At 35.6% G+C, this 26129-nt stretch overlaps 2 protein-coding genes across 2 annotated transcripts in view; both read right to left on the reverse strand.

The window, feature by feature from the left end:
- The window catches only part of LOC136042733 (uncharacterized), a 140827-nt gene that overhangs the window by 17275 nt on the left and 97423 nt on the right, over positions 1–26129 (reverse strand). The window lies entirely within an intron of this gene.
- LOC136042767 (replication factor C subunit 1-like) overlaps positions 13586–26129 on the reverse strand; it is a 40253-nt gene continuing 27709 nt past the window's right edge. The window contains exons 6-8 of the mRNA XM_065727725.1: positions 23501–23714; positions 16817–17017; positions 13586–13770 (exon numbers count right to left, since the gene is read on the reverse strand). Coding sequence (XP_065583797.1) covers positions 13657–13770; positions 16817–17017; positions 23501–23714 — 529 coding nt within the window. The 3' untranslated portion in view covers positions 13586–13656. The remainder of the gene's footprint in view (positions 13771–16816; positions 17018–23500; positions 23715–26129) is intronic.

Raw genomic sequence — 26129 nt, forward strand, 5'->3', positions numbered from 1 at the left:
AGCCTTGCCTATTAATTGATGTTATAACTGATAGTCATATATACTACTTATACAGTCTATATCTGGTCCCATTAGGAGGAAGGGCTGGGTCAAAATTATAAACATAATCATTAGTAAGTAAAATTCTAGTAAATTGACTTTTTGCTATCTCAGAAAGGGTTTAGGTTAGGGAAATGAAACTTTCAGGGATGAATCTACAGACTAAAGTATGTCCCAGGAAGGTATTTTGAAGCAACTTCCTCCTCTCCTTCTCCTTCTAGAGGGCCCTGACCTTTGATGACCTGTACAAATATGTGTGTTACAAAAGTGAAACCTTGCAAAATAGATCTTCTGCTTAATTAAATAGGCTACAACAAAATTGTTTTCAGCTTCATAACTTTGCTCAACTCTATTTTATAAGGTTTTAAAGATATGCAAATACATTTCCTAAATTTTGAAAAAAACAACACTGATACAGCTCAGAACTCCAGGCTACTCAAATAAAAGGAATTGCATTTTCAGAACTAAAGGCAGAAAAAAAAGAAACTATTAACTGAAAATTAAGGTAAAATGTTGTTTTCTCAAAATTTCACCTGTCATGTAGGCAAATTTCAGGACCCTCTAGAGGGAGAAGAAGTGGAGGTAGGTACTTTAAAATATCTTCCTGGGACATGGGCTACTTTAGCCTGTAGATCCATCCATGAAAGTTTCATATCCCTAACCAAAACCCTTTCTAAGATAGCAAGAAGTCAATTAAATAGAATTTTACTGATTAGTATAAATGATAGGCCTATCCATTTGGAAGGATGCATGAAGTGGTGTTGGCTATTCAATTTTTGAGCAAGCAAATTCTTGGTAAAACACAATTTCAACAGTGTAAATTTGAAATCCACACAGATCAGATCCTAAGGTGGCTCCAAGATGCAAATTAAGGAACATAAAAGCTAGTTTTGGACTGAGCCTTTTAGGATCAACGAGCAAATGGAAACATTTTGTTAAGTTATACATCTGCTCTACTAAATTAAGCGAATTCAATTGACTTACCCACTATTCCTATCCTTCTTAAATTACACACGCCTTACAAAGAGACATAATCAAGCTTTGAATAATTCAGAAATCCAGCATTTTTCATTTTTAAACTTTCCGCACAATACGCCCTTCGACAATTTCTTCAGCTTCTTTCAAGGACGTTTCTTCTTGGAAATGCTATGTGTAAGTAAAACAGATGTCATTTCTGTAGAGAAATTTTTGGGTTAAATAAAAAAAGGGAAAAACTACAAAAAAAACTAAAAAGAAAAAAGAAAAAAACTAAAAAAGCTAAAAAAGGTAAAAACAAAAAATAAAAAGAAAAAAACAAAAAAAATTATTAGCATTAATGCAAAAGAAGAAAAAAACTAAAAAAGGTAAAAACTACAAAAAAACTAAAAAGAAAATACTTAGAAAAAACTAAAAAACTAAAAAAAAATCGTTCAAAGACAAATTTTTAATTGTAAGAAGATCGTTAAAAGAGAAATTTTCAATTGTAAAATGACTGCCAAAAGACTTGGCAGCCAAAAGGCTGGTAGAGAAAGTAAGAAAAGAAAGCGTGCCGAGGAATCACAAGAACAGCATGAAAACAGGCTTGCGGCTAAAGAACGCAAAACCGAGCAGTTAGATGAAAATTCACCTGGACAGCGAGAGTCAAAACATATCAAAACTGAAAATGATAGCGATGATGATTGGGTTTGGGATTTTCACTTAGATAAGGTCATCAATGCCTACCAGATTTTAGTTAAAAAAAAAAAAACAAAGGTTCGGCGATATGTATTTCATAGTGACGCTGAAAAATAAAGAAGAAAAAGGAAACTGAAAAAAATAAAAAAAGGTAATAAGGACACTCAAAGAGAAATTACAGACCGGGACATAAATGACAACCGGGACAGAGGGAATATAAATGACGACCGGGACACTCAAAGAGAAATTACAGACTGGGATACCGGGACAAAAAGGACGACCGGGACACAGGGAATATATATGACGACCAGGACACAGGGACACAACTACAACGGGGACGCTGGGGGCACAGGGGGATATACAAATGACGATAGGGACACAGGGAATGTTCGATATACAGTCACCATCAACAAAGCTCAAGGGCAATCGTTAGAAAAATGCGGTATAGATCTGAATACGGGTTGTTTTCCCATGGTCAATTATTATGTTGCATGTTCAAGAGTTGGTAAACCTGACAATCTATTTATATGGACAGACAATGTGACAGCAAAGAATGTTGTATATTCGTAAGTTTTACGTAGTTAAAAAATATATATATATATATCTATCTATATTCACAGGTGGGACACAGGGACACAACTAGTATGGCGCGTAACTAATATGGCGCGTAACGACTAAAGCGCGCGGGGGGGCTTGAGGGGCGTGAAACACTCCCACCAACTAGGTGTTGGGTGGCGCAAAGTGCCACCCCAACAGCTAGTATGTTTATATTTACGTTTTCACGAGTTGGACATACTTTCCAGGGGAGTTCAAAAATTCTAACGAAGAGCATATTTAAATAGTAGTAAAATGTTCTCAATTCCTGGATTTTTAGGTTCAGGGCTCCATTTATTATTTTGGCCACCTGTGCCAACTCCCTTTCGCAGGATTACTCTTGATCTTGAACTTGGAGCATTCAAAGTAGATATTCGGTTAATAGCGGTGCAAGCACAAAACTGAATTGAATTTGAAATTTTAGAATAATTCAGATAAGAGGAAAAGGACTGATACTAGAGAATATTATTGACATTAAATCAGAGTTTGTTTTAATAAATTGGTAGTAGCTCGGTTACATTACTATTTAATTTCTTCTATTTCTTTCATTGAAAGACTAGTTCAACCTATCACGAAAAACAAAAATTTGACCAGCCTAAAACTGATTTTATTTTCGACCGCAGTTCATGAAACAAAATTTGCAGTTAGCCAGTAATAAAAAAGAAGTGCCTTGAATGCATCACTTAGTGGCATTGCTGCACAAATCCAAGACGACTAATATAATCACAGAACAGGCCCTAGATTTTCACTTAATGTTTCTTTCAATGCCAATAGCTGTTCCTCGCCGAGTTTAATCTTTTCTTTGATCTCTCGAGCGTCAACTGCAAGTTTGGCTTTCATTGTGACAAAATGTTCGTAGTCAGCATATTCTCCTCGTGTGAAATATTTTTGGAGCAATGTCGACACGTTTCGACTTCGTTTTTCGATACCCAGCTTCAACACTTGGGCCTCTTCGATCTGCTCTATTAATTTGTCTCTCTTGCTCTCCAGAACCGTCTTTTCTTGGGAGTTTACATCCTCGCCAAGGGATGCTAATACATTCTGAGCCCTGGCAAGTCGACCAGCCAAGCCGAAAAGGAGGGCAGTAATCGTTTCAACTTCAAGGACATGCCGCGCCACCTTATTTTGCTCACCAGACGTAGCGACTTCGGCTAAGCGTGAAGAAACCTCCTTTCCCAGTTTTTCGTTGGACGACATATTCTTGTGAGTGGCTTGACTCTCCAAACACAGGATCTCCAGCTTTTTGTTCAGCCGTTTCACTAGGTCCTCCTTTAACTGCAACAAGGAATCTGTGTCGCTGTATGTTTTTTCAGTATAATCGTTGCACTGTGTCAACAGATTGGTTTTTGGCTCGGATGATATCAAATACACAGAGTTTTTAGCTAATGGTGAAACAGAACGTTGAGGAGATCCTGTTTCAAACGTTTCTTCTCCGTTTTCCATCGCTGCTATGTCATTCTTTGCAGGATAACTATAATTTTTAGAGACAACGTTTATTGTACCAGGTCCAAAAATTTCTTTCACATAATCAGAAGCAGTTTTTACATCTGTAACACCCAGCAAAGATTTCAATTCATCAGATTCAGGTAGCTGTTTAGCTAGTTCTACGGTAAGTTTATCACATTCGATTTCTTCAAGCCCCTTCTGCCTTGGTACAATTAAATGAGAACTTAAGTTTTCAGTATTTTGTTTTTTAGCTAGGATTTCAAGTTGTACTTGTTCGTTGGGCGGGTATATAATTATTTTGCTTTTGTAGGTGCTTTCAGTGGATAGCTTTTGAACCATTTTATGTTTTTCTTTGATTTTTGCCAAATCTTCAGAGGTGAATACTACTGTCGTCTCATTCGAGTTGATGTTATGCAATTTCTCGCAACTCATAAGAGCACAAGGTGAATCCAAGCTTGTAAAATTGTCTGTAGACATGACAGGACTTGTCACTTTCCCGGCTGTCTCTGAATAGGATTCTTTATTGTTTCCTTTTGAAAGAAGTGGCGATGGCGGAGGAAGAGGCTGTGGTTCATCTTCCAGAGCACCATCTGAAGAGACTACAGAAGGTAGTGGCAGTGGGGATGAATCGGGGGTCATTGGCCGATTTTCAAGGCCCGAGGGGGATAGTCTCGCAGATAATACTGGCGGAGGACTTTGAAACGTAGGTGGCTTTAAGGAACTCGCTGATGACTCACAAAAAGCGGGTGATATCTTTGCTGGTAGAGCAGGAGGTTTTTCGTCACCAAGGATATTTCTTACTTTACCCAGTTTGTTTGAATGACGGTGAGTTGGATTATTCTTTCCTGGATTTTTAAAGTTTCTCCAGAATGCTTTATCTTTTGTCTTGTCTGCATTTAGTGTATCTTTGTTTCCAACTGGCGAGTTTCGACTTTTTTTAGAAGTTCCATTATCTTTCACGTCAGTTTTCCTTTGAAACCAGCCAATTATTTTCTTTTGAAACCAACCAAGCTTTTTTGTCTGTGCTTCTTTTTCTAAAGGAGGTTTTGTCCCATATGTCTTCTTCTTAAAATCTAAAGCATGTATATTTGCACCATTTGACGGCATTGGCAGTGACTGAAAAATGTATAATCTACCATCTTCAGCAGGAATATGTGAACCTTTTCTCCATTTCTCATCCTTCAAATCAGGGTCTGCTCTCTCTTGTAAAATATACTTAGTTTTCAAACTTTCGCTCACAAATGCGGGCTCCTTATTAATTTTATCTTCATTGGTCATTTTTATACTAACTATCTTAGCTCATTAACTCGTCTTATATACCTTTTATACTAAATATCTTAGCTCACTAACTCGTCTTATATACCTAAAATGACGTCATAAATTTCACGCTGTTACGAGGTTTCTACGAAGTGACGTTATGAAAAAATTATTGTATATGAACAGTGACGTCATTCTTGCGAGAGGGCTCATTCTAACTGAAATGAAACAGTGGGAACAGTTTTCACAGCAAATCTTATAAGCCATATCTCACATCTAAGGGCTTTTCACAAATTTCCCCACTTGCAAGTGCTATATAGCACTGTCATCTTTTTGCAAATTCCAAAGAAATTAGATTTTAGAATCTAAATTCTTATTATTAGAATCCAATTCTTATTTTATAACTTAGAATCTGATCCATATTTGGTAAATCATATATAGGAAGCATAGGTTCTTCTTCAAGTAGATATCATCTACTTGAGAGCACTTGTTAACCTTTGCTTTAGCCGGGTCTTATATAGGAAAGTCGCTGCTATTGTTGTATAAGCCATACACTTTACTTTATAATTTTTTCCACAAAGAATGTGGTACAAGGTCTCATAAACAAATGTTTTACAGATACTGCTTCGTCAATCTATGAAAAAAACATTTTTTCCAAAAAAATTAGGATCATTGACAGCATGTAAAATGTTGTCAACAATTTCAAGCTGTTTTCCCTACAGAAGCCAATACATACTATCAGTATGTTGTCAACAATTTCAACCTGTTTTCCTTGCAGAAGCCGATACAGGCAATCTCCAGTAACAGCTGACTCACTAGAATTAGAAATTCCAAGTTTTGATCATTTTTGTTGGTCTCATTGTTGTCCATGCCATATCGTTTTCCCAAAAATTTAAATTTCAACCTTCTTTTGTCATTGTATTTAACTACAATCATGGGATAAGCATGCATTACTGCAAGATCTTTAGACAAATTACTTCGTCTTGGATGCCGAATGCATTAATTAGCAAATTACTTCCTTTGCTAATTAATTTTTCAATATTTCCCAACGAGCTTCTGGATCTGTAGGATTACCAAAACCAAGAATCTGTGTGAATAGTATTCGCATTACAGAAGTGCATTTTGGACAGTGCCAATTCATTTTGGGCATCGAACAACTGATAGTCGTCGAATTTAAGGCCATGAGCCAGGCATGCTGTTTTGTACGTTGAATGAACAATGTTATCATCTATTTTAAAATCTTCAAAACTTGTTGCCTTCTTCAGATAATGCAGAAATACTTGCAAATAGAATCACTTGGTATGATCCAGAAAACTTGCGTTATATACCAAATCATCTTTGGCTTGGCTGGTATTTTACATTAGGTAATGTCCTGGCAAATGAATATTTAAACGTGGAACACCATGGCTCCTTGTTTGGATATCATAACTAAATAACGAAAAAAAAATACAGAGGATTGTCAGTTTAATTAATATATGCTGAAATTTATTCCTTAAGGATTTGATAATTTTTTATGTACGGAAGAAAGGTAAGTGAAAATATTGCAAACCTTTTTTCCAGTAAAGCAAAATTTGTGTTCTGGTATTGAGAGGAAATGGGATTTATCAGCCGTATTTATGCTAATTTTTGCTCGTTTTGAATTTTATTTATTTATTGGTAGTGATTTCATGGTCCCTCTGTAATTAGAAGATTATTTGACTTTATCGTTTTGAGTTTTATTTATTTATTGATAGTGATTTCATGGTCCCTTTGCACTTAGAAGATTACTTGACCTTATTTTTGTTCATTCTTGGCTCAATAGAGCTCTTTAATTTTCTTTGAAAAACTTGTTTTGCGGAAAAAAGTTTCTTTTAATATAGCTTCTGTTCGTTTTATATTGAAACAGTATTTTTCGTGAAAAGTTATATTTTAAATCTTTTCAGTTTTTTTTATATAAAAATCCATAGTATGGGCTGCTATTTATATGTTTGATAAAGTTTTACAACAATTTTTAATCTTGACGCAAACAGTAATTTTTCACTCAATTATATAGCTTCTGAAGTTGACCTGATAAATAAAACCTAATATTATTCCCAAAAAAATTCTCTCTGTACTCTTTGACAACCTGGATACACCTGCACTCTTTATATTTATTTAAATTTTAAGAACAGATGTGGTAATAGTAGTATCTCCAGAAGTTTCAATTTACTACCCCCAGTCGGTCTCGATAAATTACTGAGGTGTCTTATTGGCAACCATAAACACAATGCCTTTTGATTGATTTTAAAGCAATATTTAATTTTAAAGCATAAAAGGCCAATTGAATAATTGTGGGGGATTGAAATACCAAATATCCCTAAGACAAAGCTGCCGGACCGTTCTATTATGCTGAACAAAACAGGAAAGGGGTTATTTTATCGGGTAGAAGGAAAAGGAGGGGAAAAAACTTTAAAAAAACCAAATAATTATTGATATGAATTTGTATGAAGAGATTATCAGGCTATTAGACATCCAGGGGCGTATATGGATAGTTTTTCGGTTTGATTTACGAACTGGAAAGGTTGAACTGATAAGATCACTCAGTCCCTGTGTAAAACCATTTGTGGCTGAATTAACATCCTGACAATCCAAAACCTTGGACCAGTCGAAGGATTTCAAACGATCCGTGAACCTGTTCATATTCACAGTATTATATATTCTATTATACGTAGGGGTATTAGTTCTAGACGGTTGAGTAGCTGGTAGGGAGGGTAGGGAGAGATAGATTGGAAAGTGATCTGACAGGTCAGAACATACTATTTTGGGGGACAGGTGGTTTCCCAGGTGGCATCTGAAGTCTGACACATATCAAAACTGTTCTCTGACGGTGCTAATTGTAAAACTATATCTTAAGATATATCATTTCTGTTAGACATTAAAATAATGATAAAGGTAAAGGTGTAAAAGGAAACGAATAGAAATTAACATAATAAATCCATTTAACCAAATGTAAATTACCGTAATACTTCCTGTTAAGCTTGCATTAGATTAAAATAAGAAACTACTACACCTTAACACCTCCCTCTTTACGTTATTAAATAGAAAAAAAAGTGTTTTCAGTTTTTTAACTGAAAGTAAGGAACGACATTAAAACTTCAACCGAACAGAAATTGCTCCGTATATGAAAGGGGCTTTTCCTCCTCTACGCCCCGCTCTTTACGCTAAAGTTTGATTATTTTTCTTAATTCTACTTTTTAAAACAGTAAAAAACTTTCGCGTAAAGAGTGGGGCGTAGAGGAGTAAAAGCCTCTTTCATATACGGAGTAATTTGTTCGTTTTAAGTTTTAATGTCGCTCCTTACTTTCAGTTAAAAACTTGTTTTTTTTTATATTTAATTTCTGAATGTTCTTGATTTATTGCATGTTTTGATTTTTGCTCCCCGCACATAAATAATTAAAACAAATTTGTAATTTAATTGTTTTTGGCTAAATGGCTTCCTCACAGTTTAAATCGGAAGATTTTGAGAGAAAAAGGAGCGAGGGAGGAGGCCAAGTTGCTCTCTAATTTTTTGATTACTTAAAAAGGCAACTAGAACTTTGAATTTTTTACTAACGCTATCATTAGTAAAAATATATACGTAACTTATGTAACAAACTTCTATATTCGTATGTTTTATTACGTAAATGCGCCTCGTGAATACCTGGCTCTTTACACTGAAACTTGAATTTTGTCCTAATTGCTTAAGAATGACCACTGAATCACAAAGGCCATGGAATATATAGTTGAAATTACTAAAAATACTTTAGCGTGAAGAGCGAGGTATTACGAGCAGGAGAACCCATCATATGCGTAATAATTTCTGTTCGTTTTAAGTTTTAATGCTGCTCCTTACTTTCAGTTGAAAAAACTTCTCATATTTATTTTTTCATTGTTTTTTTTAAATAATACTAGAAAGTCCTGCGCCCCCTTCATTGAAATTCCCTTCCCCCTTGACAAATTAAAAAAATAGCGACGAGGACCACACTGCCTTTCCATAACAAACAAATACAACGTAGAGACAATAGGGAAAATTTCAAGACAGTGGAAATTATTTCTGTAGATATTTCGGCCCTATGTCCAAGGGCCGTCTTCAGCACAATACAAGAATAAGAGAGAAACTATATATAGATATAAAAGAACTTACATCAAATTGTGAGGATTAAAAACTGAATAATTAAAAACACTTTTTAAAACTTTTTTTAAAAATAGCCCTAGCATCCTTACTTCTACGAAGTTCAACCAGGACTCTGAAGTCCTGGTGAAGTCCTCGGTGACTCCCGCAGAATATTCTGACCGACCGTTACCTGCCACTTTTAAACTATATTCTTTGAGTTGCAAGGAACTTAGAAAGACGTACAGCTTCATGATCTTGGTGGAGATAGTTTCAATAATGTTTTACTTACCTTCTATGAAAATTTGCATCTCTCAAAAGATTGTGAAGAAACTCCATTCCTACTGGGGGTCCCAGGGACTTATGCTGTCCGGTTCTAAGCCGACTTAGGAACTTCGGTGCAGACTTGAGAAATTGTGTTAAGATCCTCCAGAGCCATTGCTGGCGCATAGGGCGTCGAATCGACGTTTCAGTTGCTGGTTGTTTTTACAGGAACAAGTAGCAAACTTGTCGCCCAACCTTGCTGCGGCGGGGATCGAACCCTGGGCCCCGTATTGCCAAGCAGAGCACCAATCCACTGTGCTACAACAGGTTAAAGAGAAATTGTGTTGGTCTTCGCACAGGTATCCGAGAAAAAAAAAAAAAAAAATAAAATAAAATAAAATACGGTGCCAGATAATGGACCTATTTGCTGAATAGTGAATTTCGAGCTGATGACAGTAGTTTATAGAAAAACTAAATGCTTTGTCAGTTTTATGTAGACATTGATTTTCCGTCTTTGGTAATTCAAAACTGCGCGCTATATCGTGAAAAACCACTACATTTGGGAAATATCACTGGCTTCAGAACAAAAATCACTATAAATCACTAGCAAGAAGAAAATTACTAGGCAACTTAAAAATTATGAGAACTAGTGATAAATCACTAGGGTTTGCAACCCTTCTAAACCAGCCTAAGTGCTTCGGTGTAGCCTTGATAAGATATGTGATCCTGCACTGGCATAACGGATCATTACTTTTCCTGAGGCCAAAATAATTTCAATGATTTAAAGAACATGAACATTGGAACTTGGGATTTTATGAGGTTAAAAATGACTATCGTAGTTACATTTTGACTGACGAATGAAGTTGACTCAAACTGGACTTATTAGGAGTTTCAGAAACTCATATCTCAGGGGTAGGAAGAATAAAATTAGGTGATATGGGATTTGTTTACTCAGGTAGGAAGGATGGGGTATATAGACAAGAAGTAGGGCTCCTAATGAATATGGGAGCTGTTAAGTCTTGTTTAGACTGGGGAGGTATTACTAATAGAATACTAATTGCTCATTTAATGACTAAAAAGTTCAGGGTATCCGTTAGAGTAATATCTCCTGTAGAACCGACTGACAGAGATTCTAGTGACTCCCCATAGATTAATTTTACTTACAGTTTACTGTGTTACTAAACAGGAGCCAATAGACAGAAACCCAGGTAGAAATATGATGTTTTTACTAGAATATTTTAATGCCCAGGGGGGTAGAAATAGGGATATGTGATATCCTAGCCTAGATAAATTTGGTACAGGAAAAGAAAACAGCAGCCTAATGGCTAAAGACTTCTGCAATTTTACAGGTATACTAATCTTGTTATAACCAATACGGCGTTTGTTCATAAAATGGTCCATAAATTAACGTGGTATTCACATGAGGGTAAGACAGCAACCCTTATTAATTATGTTATAGTAAAACGAAAACTGACAGGATCAATACTAATACTGAAGTACTGAAGATCATCATCTACTAGTGTCTAGGGTTACTTTAAAGAGAAAATATCTAAATGGTAACTACTTATCAGGAAGTTATAATATTGGTAGACTCCAAGATGAGAATTAAAGATAAATCTTCCAGGAGCAGTTGAATACTAAACTAGAGTATTTAATAGAGAGGAGAAGGGGCGTTTACAAGAATTATCTGAGTGATAGATCATATAAAAACAAAAGGAATGTAAGAAAGCGGAGAAAAAATTGAAATATGAACAAAGGAGGTTTGAAGTAGAGGCCATGGATACAATTACCGAAGATCTGAAGGATGCAGACAGCATAATAGTAAAATGTTGCACTAGTATGTTAGTAAATTTAGAGGAAGTAGTCAATCAGAACTTATCCCAGTTAAAGATAGGAACGAGACTACAATTAGTGATAAGGAAAAAGTTAAAGAGAGGTGGGCGGAACAGTTTGAAAATCTGCTAAACCAAGATAGATTTGCGCGGAAAGATATATACGAAATTGAAGAAATGTGTGATATCTTGGATATGAAGGAAGATTTGTTTTGTGAGAAAGAATTAGCAACAGTATTAAAAGGATGAAAAAAAATATAAGGATCTAGGGGCTGATACTGGGGTAAATAAGTTTCTTAAATATGGTGACTATGGTGAAAAGCTGTAGAAAATTATGAATAAGATTTTTGAAAAAGCGGAGGTACCTAAAGATTTTAGGAAAACCTTAATTAAACCACTGTATAAGAAAAGGAATTAGGAATTTAGAAAAAAATTAGGTAGCGAATTGCTTAGTAATATGATACTTTTTAGACTAAGAGATGTTGTAGACAAAGTTGTAAGAGAAGAGCAGTGCGGTTTTAGAAAAGGTGGAGGTAAAGGTAAAGGATAAAGGTAAAGGTAGAAAAGGTGGAGGATGTGTAGACCAAATTTTCACTTGTAGGTTAATAATTGAGAAGTGCCTTACTTGTCAAACACCTTTGGTCCTCAGTTGTATAGATTATGAGCAAGCGTTCGATTCTTCTGATAGAAGATATTTAGCAAATGTCTTGTCCTTGTGTGGTAAGCCAGGTAATCCGTGTATGGTATACCGGATAAATACATTAAAATGATCAGTGCTATGTACGAGAATAACACTGCTTTGGTTAAGGTAGGAAATCAGGTTAGCAGCTGGTCTTGTATTAAATCATCAATTAAGCAAGGTTGTGTTCTATTCCACTTAATATGGATGGTTTTGATGGATCTTGTCACAAGGAGCACAGGAAATTCAATAAAAAACCACAGAATCAAATGGGGAGGAAAAATTCTCCTGGACTTAAATTATGCTGATGCTTTAAGCATCCTAGATGAAAATGAAAGCAAAATGAATGAACTTTTAGAGGTTTTGCGAGTTCAGGGTGCTAGAATAGGTTTCAAAATTAATGTTAATAAGACCAAGTCCTTAAGGCTAGGAATAAGTGAAGATGAAAAGTTGACCTTGGGTAACGAAAAGATTGATCAGGTGGGCAGCTTCGCTTACCTTTGTAGTATTATTAGTAAAGACAGTAGGAGCAGTAAAGATATTAAAAGTAGAATAGCCAAGGCTCGGGATGTTTTTTTCACAGTTAAAAAAGACTTGGAAGAAAAGGAAGATAAGTCGGCCAACCAAGATTAGAAAACTAGAAGCTACTGTGATGACAGACAGCGGTCCGAAAAGCGGATGAAGATTTGCTAGATGTTTTCTGGAGAAATTGCCTAGGGTTTGATCTTGATACCCAACTTACTTACCGTATGTCGAACAGATGACTGTACGAAGAATGTGGCTCAATCCTGCTTTCTAGGACTATAACGAAAGAAAGGTTGAAATTGCTGGCGCACGTTGTGCTGATGAAGGATGATAGATTTCCGAAGATTGTCCTTTTCGACCAGCCAACTAGGGCTAAACGGAAAGAAGGTCGTCCTCGTCTGGGGTGGTTGGACGTCATAAAGTAAGATTTAAAGGAAATGGAAACTTTCTTGGAGGATGTAAAAAGGGAGGCTTTGAACGGATTGGGATAGAGGAAGAGCGTGCGTAGCTCTGTTAGCCTCAGACGGCTTGGTGATGCGGTGAGTTGTTAATAGTAGTAGCAGTAGTAGTATACTATTTTTTTTTTACAGAAGTCTACAGTAAAATGAACTTAAACAAATCTTTTATACTCCAGCGCATGCTCATACACAAGTGAAACGGGAAACAAAAAATAACGTACAGGATATTTCACTACCTAACGATTAAAGCATTAAGATAACCAGTAATAAACTAATTTTATAAGCTATCTTAATTCTTTATTTTGCAGTCTTAGTGAAATTGAGATCTGAATGCGCTACTCTGGAATAACTTACTAATAAACAATCATGGCAAAACCAGCTTGAAAGGGCCCTCGAAGGGGAGAGGTCATCCCCTCTAGAAAACCAACAATTTAGAAAAGGCATACTTTGCAACCATCTGGGAAAAAATAAGTTATTCTTATAACAATTTCTTTCATACGTCAGCCCCCCCCCACCCTGTCCTGGAGGTGCTTGTGAAAATATTGATCACCTAACCTAACCAGCGGAAAAGAAGTTTAAATCTAATTGCAGTCTTCAGATTTTTTAACATGTTGCCACTAAACCTCTTGTACAGTGGGTCTTGCGGCCAGTTTATTTAATCATTATCAAAAGCTGCATCGCTTCCCTACATTTTGACAATTTTAAAATTCGAACTTTTTAATTAGACAAATTGGTGAAAAACTTAAAATACAATTTATCAATAAATCCACAGAGCCAAAAAGTTACATGTGTTTATTTATCTTATTTTCCTCTTCCTCTTCCTCTTGCAGGTTTATTACCACCCTGAGTTACCTTGCCTTTGCCTTTGCTTTTCGAATCACCTTCAGTTTTTTTGCTTCGTGGCTTACTTTTCACCTAAAGAAATAAAACAGGTTTAAAGACAATAGATTGCAGCAGTAGCTAGTTGACACTGTTCTCTCTATGTTAGCTAAGATCATATCATCTAAAAGAAGAGTTTTATCTGAATTCTGGTTAGTTTTGAATTCACTATTCCGTTCAGTTTTTTTCCATTTTTATTTATTCCAAAATTTTATACTAGCCAATTTTGGCTCTTGAAAGATAAAGAATGAAACCCTTGCATGATTTTGGTCCAAAAAAGTGAAATATTCTTGCGTTTTCCCCAAATAAATTTGACAGCAAGATGTGTGTGTGTGTGGGAGGAGATTTGATAGAGAGCAAGTTTAAATGGAATTAAATTTGCAATTTTCACCGAAAGAAATATCACGTATGCAATTTTCACCTAAAGAAATAAAACAGGTTTAAAAACAATAGATTGCAGCAGTAGCCAGTAGACATTGTGTTCACGATGTTAGCTAAGATCATATCATCTAACAGAAGAGTTATTTTTGAATTCACTATTCTGTTCAATTAATCCATTTTTATTTATTCCAAAATTTTATACAGGCCAATTTTGGCTCTTGAAAGATAAAGATTGAAACCCTTGCGTGATTTTGGTCCAAAAAAGTGAAATACAAAAAAGGACAAAATCAAAAAGTAACAAATAACCTTAAAAAACTGTAAAAAAAAAAAAAAAAAAATCATAGGGATACGATGATCATCTTCAATCAGCTGGATAAAGGAAAAACTGAAATTATAGTATAAAATCTTAGATTAGTAAAAAAAAACTTTGAAGTTCTTTATAATCTTTAGTACATTTGAAAAATATGGGCCCAAAATTGCTTTTCCAAGTTACTTTCCTCAAATTCTTTTGAACTCTAAGATCACTGAATTTTTCTAATTTATTGGTCTTTTATTTCTTGCATGTTTTGAGCGTGAAGTTTTTAAATTGGAGGTTCTCCAGACTGTAACTTGGGGTGAGTTTCATTTGTGAAAGTTCTCTTTAATAAAATTAACACTATACTAGGCTTTATTGAGCACATGCAAATATATATTTTACTAGCTGTTGGTGTGGCACTTCACCCCAAACCCCCCCATAGCCCCCCCCACGCGCGTAAGTCGTTACGCGCCATTGTAGCTGTGTCCCTGTGTCCCACCTGTGAATAGATACATGTTTTTAACTACGTAAAACTTGCGAATATACAACATTCTTCGCTGTCCCATTGTCCGTGCATATAAATAGAATGTCAGGTTTACCGACTCTTGAACATGCAACATATAACTGTCCATGGGAAAAACAATCCGTATTCAGATCTATACCACATTTTTCTAATGATTGCCCTTGAGCTTTGTTGATGGTGATTGACAATCAAATATTCCCTGTGTCCCTGTCGTCATTTCTATATCTCCCTGTGCCCCCCAGCGTCCCCGTTGTAGTTGTGTCCCTGTGTTCCGGTCTGTAATTTCTCTTTGAGTGTCCCGGTCGTCATTTATATTCCCTGTGTCCCGGTGTATTGATCTTGATTTTCGATTTGGGCACCAAACGACGTCATTTGGAAACATGAGTTATATTTTCTGATGTTTGATAAAAAAACGCTTAGATTCTGACGTAGTTCCAGTAAGCAAAGTCTTCAATGGCTCTGGTGGTGCAGCCAGTTGAGGAAGTTTAACTTTTCCTGAGGCGCAACACATCTACTCAAGCTATAATCATCGACTGGACTGTACATGATTCCTCGGCACGCTTACTTTTGGCATTATCTCTTTGAGCCGTAAGCCTGTTTTCACGCTGTTCTTGTGATACCTCGGCATGATTTTTTTTCGGTAATTTCTCTTTGAGCCGCAAGCCTGTTTTCACGTTGCTCTTGTGATTCCTCGGCACAATTTTTTTGGTAATTTCTCTTTGAGCCGCAAGCCTGTTTTCACATTGTTCTTGTGATTCCTCGGCACGCTTTCTTTTGTTACTTTCTCTTTTAGCCGAGAGCCTTTTGGCATTAACTCTTTGAGCAGCTTTCTTGGCTGTTTCTTCTGCCATTGTAGGATTTATACTAAAATTTCTCTTTGAATCGCCCCCTTAGATACTTATAATGACGTTATATACAAAGCCTTATATATTTATAATGACGTCATATGCGTACAAACACACAAACATACAACTTATTTTTATATACTAGCTGTTGGGGTGGCTGCGCGCGTAAGTCGTTACACGCCATTGTAGTTGTGTCCCTGTGTCCCACCTGTGAATATAGATAGATATATATATATGTTCTTGACTACGTAAAACTTACGAATATACAACATTCTTCGCTGTCCCATTGTTTGTGCATATCAATAGATTGTCAGGTTTACCGACTCTTGAACATGCAACATATAATTGTCCATGGGAAAACAATCCGTATTCAGATCTATACCTCATTATTTTAATGATTGCCCTTCAGCTTTGTTGATGGTGATTGTTAATCGAACATTCCCTGTGTCCCGGTTATCATTTATATATCCCCCCTGTGCCCCCCCCCCCGGCGTCCCCGTTGTAGTTGTGTCCCTGTGTCCCGGTCGCCATTTGTATTCCCTGTGTCCTGGTCGTTATTTGTGTCCCGGGGTCCCAGTCTGTAATTTCTCTTTGATGTCCCGGCCGTCATTTATATTCCCTGTGTCCCGGTCTGTAATTTCGTCAGTCGACAAACATGACGTCAGTCGACAAACAACTTCATGACGGAATAATGCTCAATCCTTATAATGACGTCAGTCGACACACAAACATGACGTCAGTCAACACACAAACAAACAATTTATTTATATATATATAGATAGATATAGATATATAATAAAAAATATATACAATTTACTGGTTTTATTTTTGAGATTTACATTTGCCTAACTAACTGCTATACTAGAGTTTTACTAAAACTCCACGTACTAATATACTGGTAAAAATGTTAAAAGCAAAAACTTCAAACGTTAAAACGTTAAAAACCAAATCAGTACCACTACATAAGAAAGAGTAAAACAAAATATTCTGGTACTTATTGGACATTACGCAAAAAACCAAATAAGGGAAAATAAAAACCTTGATCATAGCATCTTTTTTCAGATCATCCTCATCTTCATCTTCTTCTAAAAGAGCTTCTTCTTCTTCAGCAGTCATGCCTTCCTCATCTAGCCCTTCAGTGGCGAAACCACCACCTCCTCTGACTTTAGACATTTTCATATCAGCATAGGGGGTAAGGTGTCCCTCTTTATTAAAGGTCCGAGTGAATGCAGATTTCACCTTCCGTGTTTTTCTCTTTTTTCTTTCGTTTTTTTATTACTTATATACTTTATTGACTATTTTATCTTTTTACTTTTTATATTCTTTTTCCTTTTTTCCACTCTTTTTTCCTAACCAGTTTACAATGTTTGTTGCAATATGTATAAAAGAAGCTGTTCTTTTACCTTCCGTGTTTTTCTCTTTTTTCGTTCGTTTTTCTTGGGTTAGAGAAATACCTGAACACTTTGATAAATGAACAAAGACCTACAATTTTTCACGATAACAAAAAAAAGAAAAAGAAAAAAGAGAGGTTGCTAGACAATGAAAAAACCAAGATTTGGAAGGATCGTGTATCAAACAATAAATTGTGAACAAAAACTATGCTCCGATTCCCCCTTTTAGGGCTTCAATGAAAGAAATATTAAGATGAGAGGGCTAAGTTTTACAAATTAAGGATTTTAAGTTGCTAATCATTGTACTTTTTGGCAATTGATAACTTAAACGCATGTTCAATCAGCTTTGATATTTCTCTGACGCAAAGTGAGTTTGAGTCAGAGAAATATTGTATGCTTTTTAATCGTAAGACTCTTGGATGCTAGTTTTCCTATTAAAGCACCTCAATGGATGAGCCAGGGAGGGGTATCTTCCTAGATTTTGAGCTCCCCTCTGTATTGACACATTATATGCACACATATAATGTGTGCATCAAATAACACATACTTTTATTAATAAATCGGCCTGTTATGCCTGTCAGAACGCAAACAGCAAAAATAGCGCCATCAAACTGTTAAGAAAGAAAGAAAAGCCGCAGCAAACGTCATTTAGAATTGCCTCTTTGTTTGTCTTAGCATATCATAGGCAGCGCAATAGCGCTGCCTAAGTAAAGAGCGATGTGGGCGCAATGTATTTTTTTTTGTTTTAGGCCAAGGCACTATGTATCGAAGGAGTTGTCGTAGAAACTTTGAAAACGGCTTATTTGATTAGAAACCGAAAGGGCTATTGCCCTTTGTAATAGTCGAAAGTGATTGGAAAGCAACTATACAGCAGCACTTTAGCAGACATTTTAGCAGCACAACCTGTGTTTTAACAGCTTTTATTTGAGCAAAAAGTATTTTTATGTTTAAAAATGTTATTTTTGGACAAAATCTACCAACAAATTTAAAAACTGCTAATTAGCATGGTTGCTTTGCTACTCCACCTTTTCCATGACAGAGAAGGACATCCTTCCAATGGGACGGGAAAAGGTCGTGAGAAAGGATTCAAAGGAAAAAGCAACTTCATAGGAGGTACATTCAAGAGTGAAGCTTTGAGTAGGTTAGGACGGAGGAGTTAGTGCGCAGTTGTGTCGGTGTAAATTGGTTCGGCACTATAATGAAATATAAGCAGTATTAGGAGACAATCCCGTATCCAGGGGTGGTCAAATTTGACCCCCTCCCTTCAAAAAATTTCAAGCTCATAAAAACGTAACAAAAAAGCATATAAACTAATTTTTGACAAGTTTTTAAAGCTTTTTTCTGTCCCCCGTAAACAAAATCTGGATAAACAATTGTTCGTAGATACTATCATTTTTTGCAAAGGACACATATAGAACATCTAAATGAAGAACAAAAGCTAGGTATTGCTGTCAATTTATATTTATATTTATATATATATATATATATATATACTAGCTGTTGGGGTGGCGCTTCGCGCCCCCCCCCCAAGCGTAAGTCGTTACGCGCCATATTAGTTACGCGCCATTGTAGTTGTGTCCCTATGTCCCACCTGTGAATATAGATAGATATATATATATATATATATATATATATATATATATATATATATATATATATATATATATATATATATATATATATATAATATATATATATATATGTTTTTAACTACGTAAAACTTGCGAATATACAACATTCTTTGCTGTCCCATTGTCTGTGCATATAAATAGATTGTCAGGTTTACCGACTCTTGAACATGCAACATATAATGGTCCATGGGAAAACAATCCGTATTCAGATCTATACCTCATGATTCTAATGATTGCCCTTGACCTTTGTTGATGGTGATTGCTAATCGACCATTCCCTGAGTCGCCATCGTCATTTATATATCCCCCTGTGCACCCCGGCGTCCCCTTTGTAGTTAGTTGTAGTCCCTGTGTCCCGGTCGTCATTTATATTCCCTGTGTCCCGGTCGTCATTTGTGTCCCGGTGTTCCAGTCTGTGATTTCTCTTTGAGTGTCCCGGGCGTCATTTATATTCCTTGTGTCCCGGTCGTCATTTATATCCCCCTGTGCCCCCCGGCGTCCCCATTGTAGTTGTGTCCCTGTGTCCCGGTCGTCATTTATATTCCCTGTGTCCCGGTCGTCATTTGTATCCCGGTGTCCCGGTCTGTATATACATTCGTTTTTTAGTTTTGTTTTTCTCCTTTATTTTTTTCCTTTTTTCTTCTTCTTTTGTATTAGTGTGAAATAATTCAGACGTCATATGCGGACAAACACGACGTCACTCGACAGACAGACAGACAGACATAACCCACAAACAACTTATTTTTATATATATTTATTCATATTTTTTTAGTTTTCTTTTTCTCTTTTATTTTTCAGTTTTTTCCTTTTTTTTAGTTTTTTTCTTTTTTAGTTTTTAGTTTTTTTTAGTTTTTTACCTTTTTTTAGTTTTTTTTTAGTTTTTTTAGTTTTTTAGCTTTTTTAGTTTTTTTATTAGTTTTTATTTTTTTTGTAGTTTTTGCCTTTTTTTATTTTTTTCAGTTTTTTTTTAGTTATTAGATTTTTACCTTTTTTTAGTTTTTTTTAGTTTTTTAGCTTTTTTAGTTTTTTTTTCTTTTTAGTTTTTTTTTGTAGTTTTTACCTTTTTTAGTTTTTTTCTTCTTTTGTATTAGTGTGAAATAATTCAGACGTCATATGCGAACAAACATGACGTCACCTGATCCACAGATCCACAGACAACTTATTTTTATATATATAGATATATATATATATATATATACTAGCTGTTGGGGTGGCGCTTCGCGCCACCCCAACACCTAGTTGGTGGGGGCGCTTCGCGCCCCCCCCAAGCCCCCCCGCGCGCGTAAGTCGTTACGCGCCATATTAGTTACGCGCCATTGTAGTTGTGTCCCTATGTCCCACCTGTGAATATAGATAGATATATTATATATATGTTTTTAACTACGTAAAACTTGCGAATATACAACATTCTTTGCTGTCCCATTGTCTGTGCATATAAATAGATTGTCAGGTTTACCGACTCTTGAACATGCAACATATAATGGTCCATGGGAAAACAATCCGTATTCAGATCTATACCTCATGATTCTAATGATTACCCTTGAGCTTTGTTGATGGTGATTGCTAATCGAACATTCCCTGTCCCGGTGTCCCGGTCGTCATTTATATCCCCCTGTGCCCCCCGGCGTCCCCGTTGTAGTTGTGTCCCTGTGTCCCGGTCGTCATTTATATTTTTTACTTATGTCCTGGTCATTATGGCTTATGTATGGTCATTTATGTTCCCTGTGTCCCGGTCGTCATTTGTATCCCGGTGTCCCGGTCTGTATATACATTCGTTTTTTAGTTTTGTTTTTCTCCTTTATTTTTTTCCTTTTTTATTTTTTTTCTTTTTTAGTTTATTTAGATTTTTAGATTTTTTAGTTTTTTTATTAGTTTTTAGTTTTTTTTTCTTTTTAGTTTTTTTGTAGTCTTTACCTTCTTTTTAGTTTTTTTAGTTTTTTTTTTTACTTATGTCCTGGTCGTCATTTATACTCCCTGTGTCCCGGTGCTTTGTTGATTGCTAATCGAACATTCCTTTTGTCCCGGTCGCTTTCTCTTTGAGTGTCGTCATACCTGGTTGGTGGGGGCGCTTCGCGCCCCCCCAAGCCCCCCCGCGCGCGTAAGTCGTTACGCGCCATATTAGTTACGCGCCATTGTAGTTGTGTCCCTATGTCCCACCTGTGAATATAGATAGATATATTATATATATGTTTTTAACTACGTAAAACTTGTGAATATACAACATTCTTTGCTGTCCCATTGTCTGTGCATATAAATAGATTGTCAGGTTTACCGACTCTTGAACATGCAACATATAATGGTCCATGGGAAAACAATCCGTATTCAGATCTATACCTCATGATTCTAGTGATTGCCCTTGAGCTTTGTTGATGGTGATTGCTAATCGACCATTCCCTGTCCCGGTCGTCATTTATATCCCCCTGTGCCCCCCGGCGTCCCCGTTGTAGTTGTGTCCCTGTGTCCCGGTCGTCATTTATGTTTTTTACTTATGTCCTGATCATTATGGCTTATGTATGGTCATTTATATTCCCTGTGTCCCGGTCGTCATTTGTATCCCGGTGTCCCGGTCTGTATATACATTCGTTTTTTAGTTTTGTTTTTCTCCTTTATTTTTTTCCTTTTTTCTTTTTTAGTTTATTTAGATTTTTAGATTTTTTAGTTTTTTATTAGTTTTTAGGTTTTTTTTTCTTTTTAGTTTTTTTGTAGTTTTTACCTTCTTTTTAGTTTTTTTAGTTTTTTTTTTTACTTATGTCCTGGTCGTCATTTATACTCCGTGTCCCGGTGCTTTGTTGATTGCTAATCGAACATTCCTTTTGTCCCGGTCGCTTTCTCTTTGAGTGTCGTCATTTATTTTTTTCTTTTTTAGTTCTTACCTTTTTTAGTTTTTTTTTAGTTTTTTATTGGTTTTTACCTTTTTTTTTTAGCTTTTTTAGTTTTTTTTTTCGTTTTTTCTTTTTACTTTTTTTTTAGTTTTTATCTTTTTTATTTTTTTTTTATTTTTATTCTTGATTTTATTAGTTTTCTTTTTCTCTTCTATTTTTCAGTTTTTTCCTTTTTTTTAGTTTTTTTTTTAGTTTTTAGTTTTTTTTAGTTTTTTAGCTTTTTTTAGTTTTTTTTAGTTTTTTTAGTTTTTTAGCCTTTTTATTTTTTTTTATTAGTTTTTAGTTTTTTTGTAGTTTTTGCCTTTTTTTAGTTTTTTCAGTTTTTTTTTAGTTTTTAGTTTTTTACCTTTTTTAGCCTAAAATTTTATTAGTTTTCTTTTTCTCTTCTATTTTTCAGTTTTTTCCTTTTTTTTAGTTTTTTTTTTAGTTTTTAGTTTTTTTTAGTTTTTTACCTTTTTTTAGTTTTTTTAGTTTTTTAGCCTTTTTATTTTTTTTTTATTAGTTTTTAGTTTTTTTGTAGTTTTTGCCTTTTTTTAGTTTTTTCCATGACGTCACCTGATCCATCCACACATCCACAGACAGACAACTTATTTTTATATATATAGATATATATATATATATATGTATATGTTCCCTCAGAAAAACGTTTTTGCGACAATCAGATATAGTTTGCACGAAAAGGACAAGATAGGGATATTGTCCTTTTTTCAACAATTTTCAGCTAATATTAATCCTATTTTCAATCTAAAAAAAATATACTCTAAATTTCGAAAATGCAACTCACCAGAAGGATAGCCAACTTTCGACTATAGAATAATAGCAAAAGTGCTGCCTTTCGTTGATACATTAAAACTATAGGAGCAAGGCCGTATCCAAGATTTTTCTTTTGGGGGGAGGGAAGGCTACAATAAAAAATACACATAATTTTTTCATATTGATTTTTGTTACGTTTTTGCTAGTTGGACAAAAATCCCCCCCCCCGAACACACACACTGGATACGGCCTTGCGTAGGAGAGTAGAAAATAACATAAGAAAGTTCAACAATGAGCATAAACCTTAAACATTATTGTGTAACATATAACATTCTGTTATGTCATATTGATATTAAATTATATAATAGAAACTTATGTTTCAGTTTTTGCAAAATGATCCGTTGAAGAGAATCTTATGTCATATCCAAAGCTAGAATATCTTGATGTGTACCTTTTAGGGTTAAGGTGGCAGAATATTTAAATGTCTTATTATTGATAAACAAAATAAATGGTGATAATGCACAATATTAAACAATATTGTGTAACATATAACATTCTGTTATGTCATATTGATATTAAATTATATAATGGAAACTTATGTTTCAGTTTTTGCAAAATGATCCGTTGAAGAGAATCTTATGTCATATCCAAAGCTAGAATATCTTGATGTGTACCTTTTAGGGTTAAGGTGGCAGAATATTTAAATGTCTTATTATTGATAAACAAAATAAATGGTGATAATGTCTTAAATATTTTAGAAAAAGATTGTGTTCCTGATCTTTAAAGATGAACTATTCGTCTAGCTTTTAGCTACCTATCTCCTATACAAAGGGAAAAAATAAAAGGGTGGAAATGTTCCAAGGACCCCAGCCCTGCACATAAGTAACGTTTAAGCGATGTTTTTATTGAAGAAAGGGAAGGTAGAGTAAAATTGAGAAGTATTGAGGGGAGATGGGGAGTACAAACAGTAAAAAAATAAGCGAGCACTGTGTCCAAAGATCCCTAGAGTATATCCAAATCATAGCCTTCTTCTTTCTAAAAGTCTAACAACTGATAATTTTCTAACCTTAGCTTCCACTTGGCTCATAGGATCTTTCCTTCCAGGCCAGGTTGTCAAAGATAAAATATCACCCAAATCTTCTCGAATCAAATCATATGATGTCATAGCTTCAACTGACTTTTCTACACCATCTGTACCCTCTTTTATCAGAGGCCTTGTGACTGCGTCCCTTATGTACTGAATGTAATCCAAATTCACTGCTCTTTTGCTACCAGAGATTCTAAAAAGAGATGAACACAACTTAAAAACGCATTAAATTTGAATCTTTTATATTCCAGTATGTTGCTGTGGCTGAGTTCAAACCCTGGGTCCCGTATTACCAAGCTGAGATTAAACCCACTGTGCAACTACAAGACCCTGAGAACCTCAAAGTCCCTTCCTCGTTTCGGAAGCAAAGTGTACACATCGTCATAACATGAATATCACTTGTGAGTGAGGAGGCAAGCAACCAGTATTTTTAAAAGCCTGAATTCAGGAAAAAAACATTACCTGATAAATTCGACCAACATCTTAAATTTAAGGAACTTTAAAAACGCAGGTGTCTTCAGCAGTGTTCATTATGCTATTGCATTATACATTATGCTATTGCATTATACATTATGCATTATGCTACTTCCTTTAAATACTCCGTGCTTATACATAATACACTTAACGTATATTTAATACAATAATAATATTTATACACAATACAGACATTTTGTTTCAACGTCAATAGTTAACCCGGAAACACTAAAGCTACAGGTCACTGCTGTTCCGAACAAAATTTAAGACTTGATCTGAAACGTATTTAGACATAAACCGTAACTGGTATATGAATCTAGTAAGACATGGGTGCCTACTCTAGCCCTCAAATTCAACATATGAATTTTCTTTATCGATGGAAGTAAAAATTTCTCAAAATCAGAATATAATTTTAAATATCTTCTTTATTTGACCTTCCTAGAAAGTCATCAGGGAGTAACAATGATAGGGCATGGACATGTAGTGCAGGGGCATCTTGAAGCCGTCACCGCCCCCTATCCCCGCGTACTTTCCTGGTCAGTACTATTCCTTTATGGATTTATTTTCTTTTTCGTATCCCACTTCTAATATCTTGATACACGAGTAGAATTTTAGCTCCCTAAACTTATTTAAAAGTACTAAACTCATTTACTTGAAGAACTGATGGGCAAAAGTGCCTCATTACTTGTTTTTATGGCACTTGGTATTAACCAAGTGACATATAGCAATCGCAAATTCTGTCGGTCCCGGTTTTACTACTTTAGGCACTTCCAGGTAAGCTAGGACGATGAAATTTGTCAGGTGTATCAGGGACCGGACCAGATTAAATTAGAAATAGTCGTTTTCCCGATTTGACCATCTGGGGGGGAGTGGGGGGCCCGTTAATTCGGAACAAATAGAAAAAATGAAGTATTTTTAACTTACGAACGGTTGATCAGATCTTAATGAAATTTGATGTTTGGAAGGATATCGTGTCTCAGAGCTGTTATTTTAAATACCGACCGGACCTGGTGGCATTGGGGGGATGGAGTTGTGAGGGAAAAACCTAAAATCTTGGAAAACACTTAGAGTGGAGGGATCGGGATGAAACTTGGTGGGAAAAATAAGCACAAGTCCCAGATACATGATTGACATAATTGGACCGGATCCACTCTCTTTGGGGTAGCTGGGGGGGGGGGCTTAATTCTGAAAAATTAGAAAAAAATGCGGTATTTTTAACTTACGAACGGGTGATCGGATCTCAACGGAATTTAATATTTAGAAGGAAATCGTGCCTCAAAGCTCTTATTTTAAATCCCGACCGGATCTGGTGACACTGGGGGGAGTTTGGGGGGGACCTAAAATCATGGAAAACGCTTAGATTGGAGGGAACGGGATGAAAATTGGTGGAAAAAAAGCAGAAGTCTTAGATACGTGATTTACATAATTGGAACGGATCCGCTCTATTGGGGGGGGGGATAACTCTGAAAAATTAGAAAAAATAACGTATTTTTAACTTACGAAGGAGTGATCGGATCTTCATGAAACTTCGTATTTAGAAGGACCTTGTAATTCAGATCTCTTATTATAAATCTCAACCGGATCCAGCATCATTTGGGGGGTTGGTTGGAAATCTTAGAAAATACTTAAGCGGAGAGATCAGGATAAAACTGGATGGGAAGAATAAAAACATGTCTAAGATACGTGACTGACATAACCGAACCGGATCTGCTCTCTTTGGTGGAGTTGGGGGGGGGGTAATTTGGAAAAATGAGGTATTTGTAACTTACGAAAGGGTGACCAGATCTTAATGAAATTTGATATTTAGAAGGATTTTGTGCTTTAAAGCTCTAATTTTAAATTCCGCCCAGATCCTGTGACATTGGGGGGAGTTGGAGGGGGAAACCGGAATTCTTGGAAAACGTAAAAATTGGGGTATTTTTATTTTCCGAATAATGGATAGAAATGGATAGAATAAGCAAATTTCCTTTGACAGGCAAAATAGGTTATCTAGCACTACGTTCAACATAAATTACTGTATTAATATAGCTTATTGTAATGGATGACGAGGTATACGCAGCTATTTGCCTCAGCCCTCAGGCGGGCTGGTATTGCGACGGGTTGCTAGCACCGGATCTTAATGAAATTTGATATT

This window comes from Artemia franciscana, chromosome 2, assembly GCF_032884065.1.
Source record: "Artemia franciscana chromosome 2, ASM3288406v1, whole genome shotgun sequence".
Taxonomy (NCBI): domain Eukaryota; kingdom Metazoa; phylum Arthropoda; class Branchiopoda; order Anostraca; family Artemiidae; genus Artemia; species Artemia franciscana.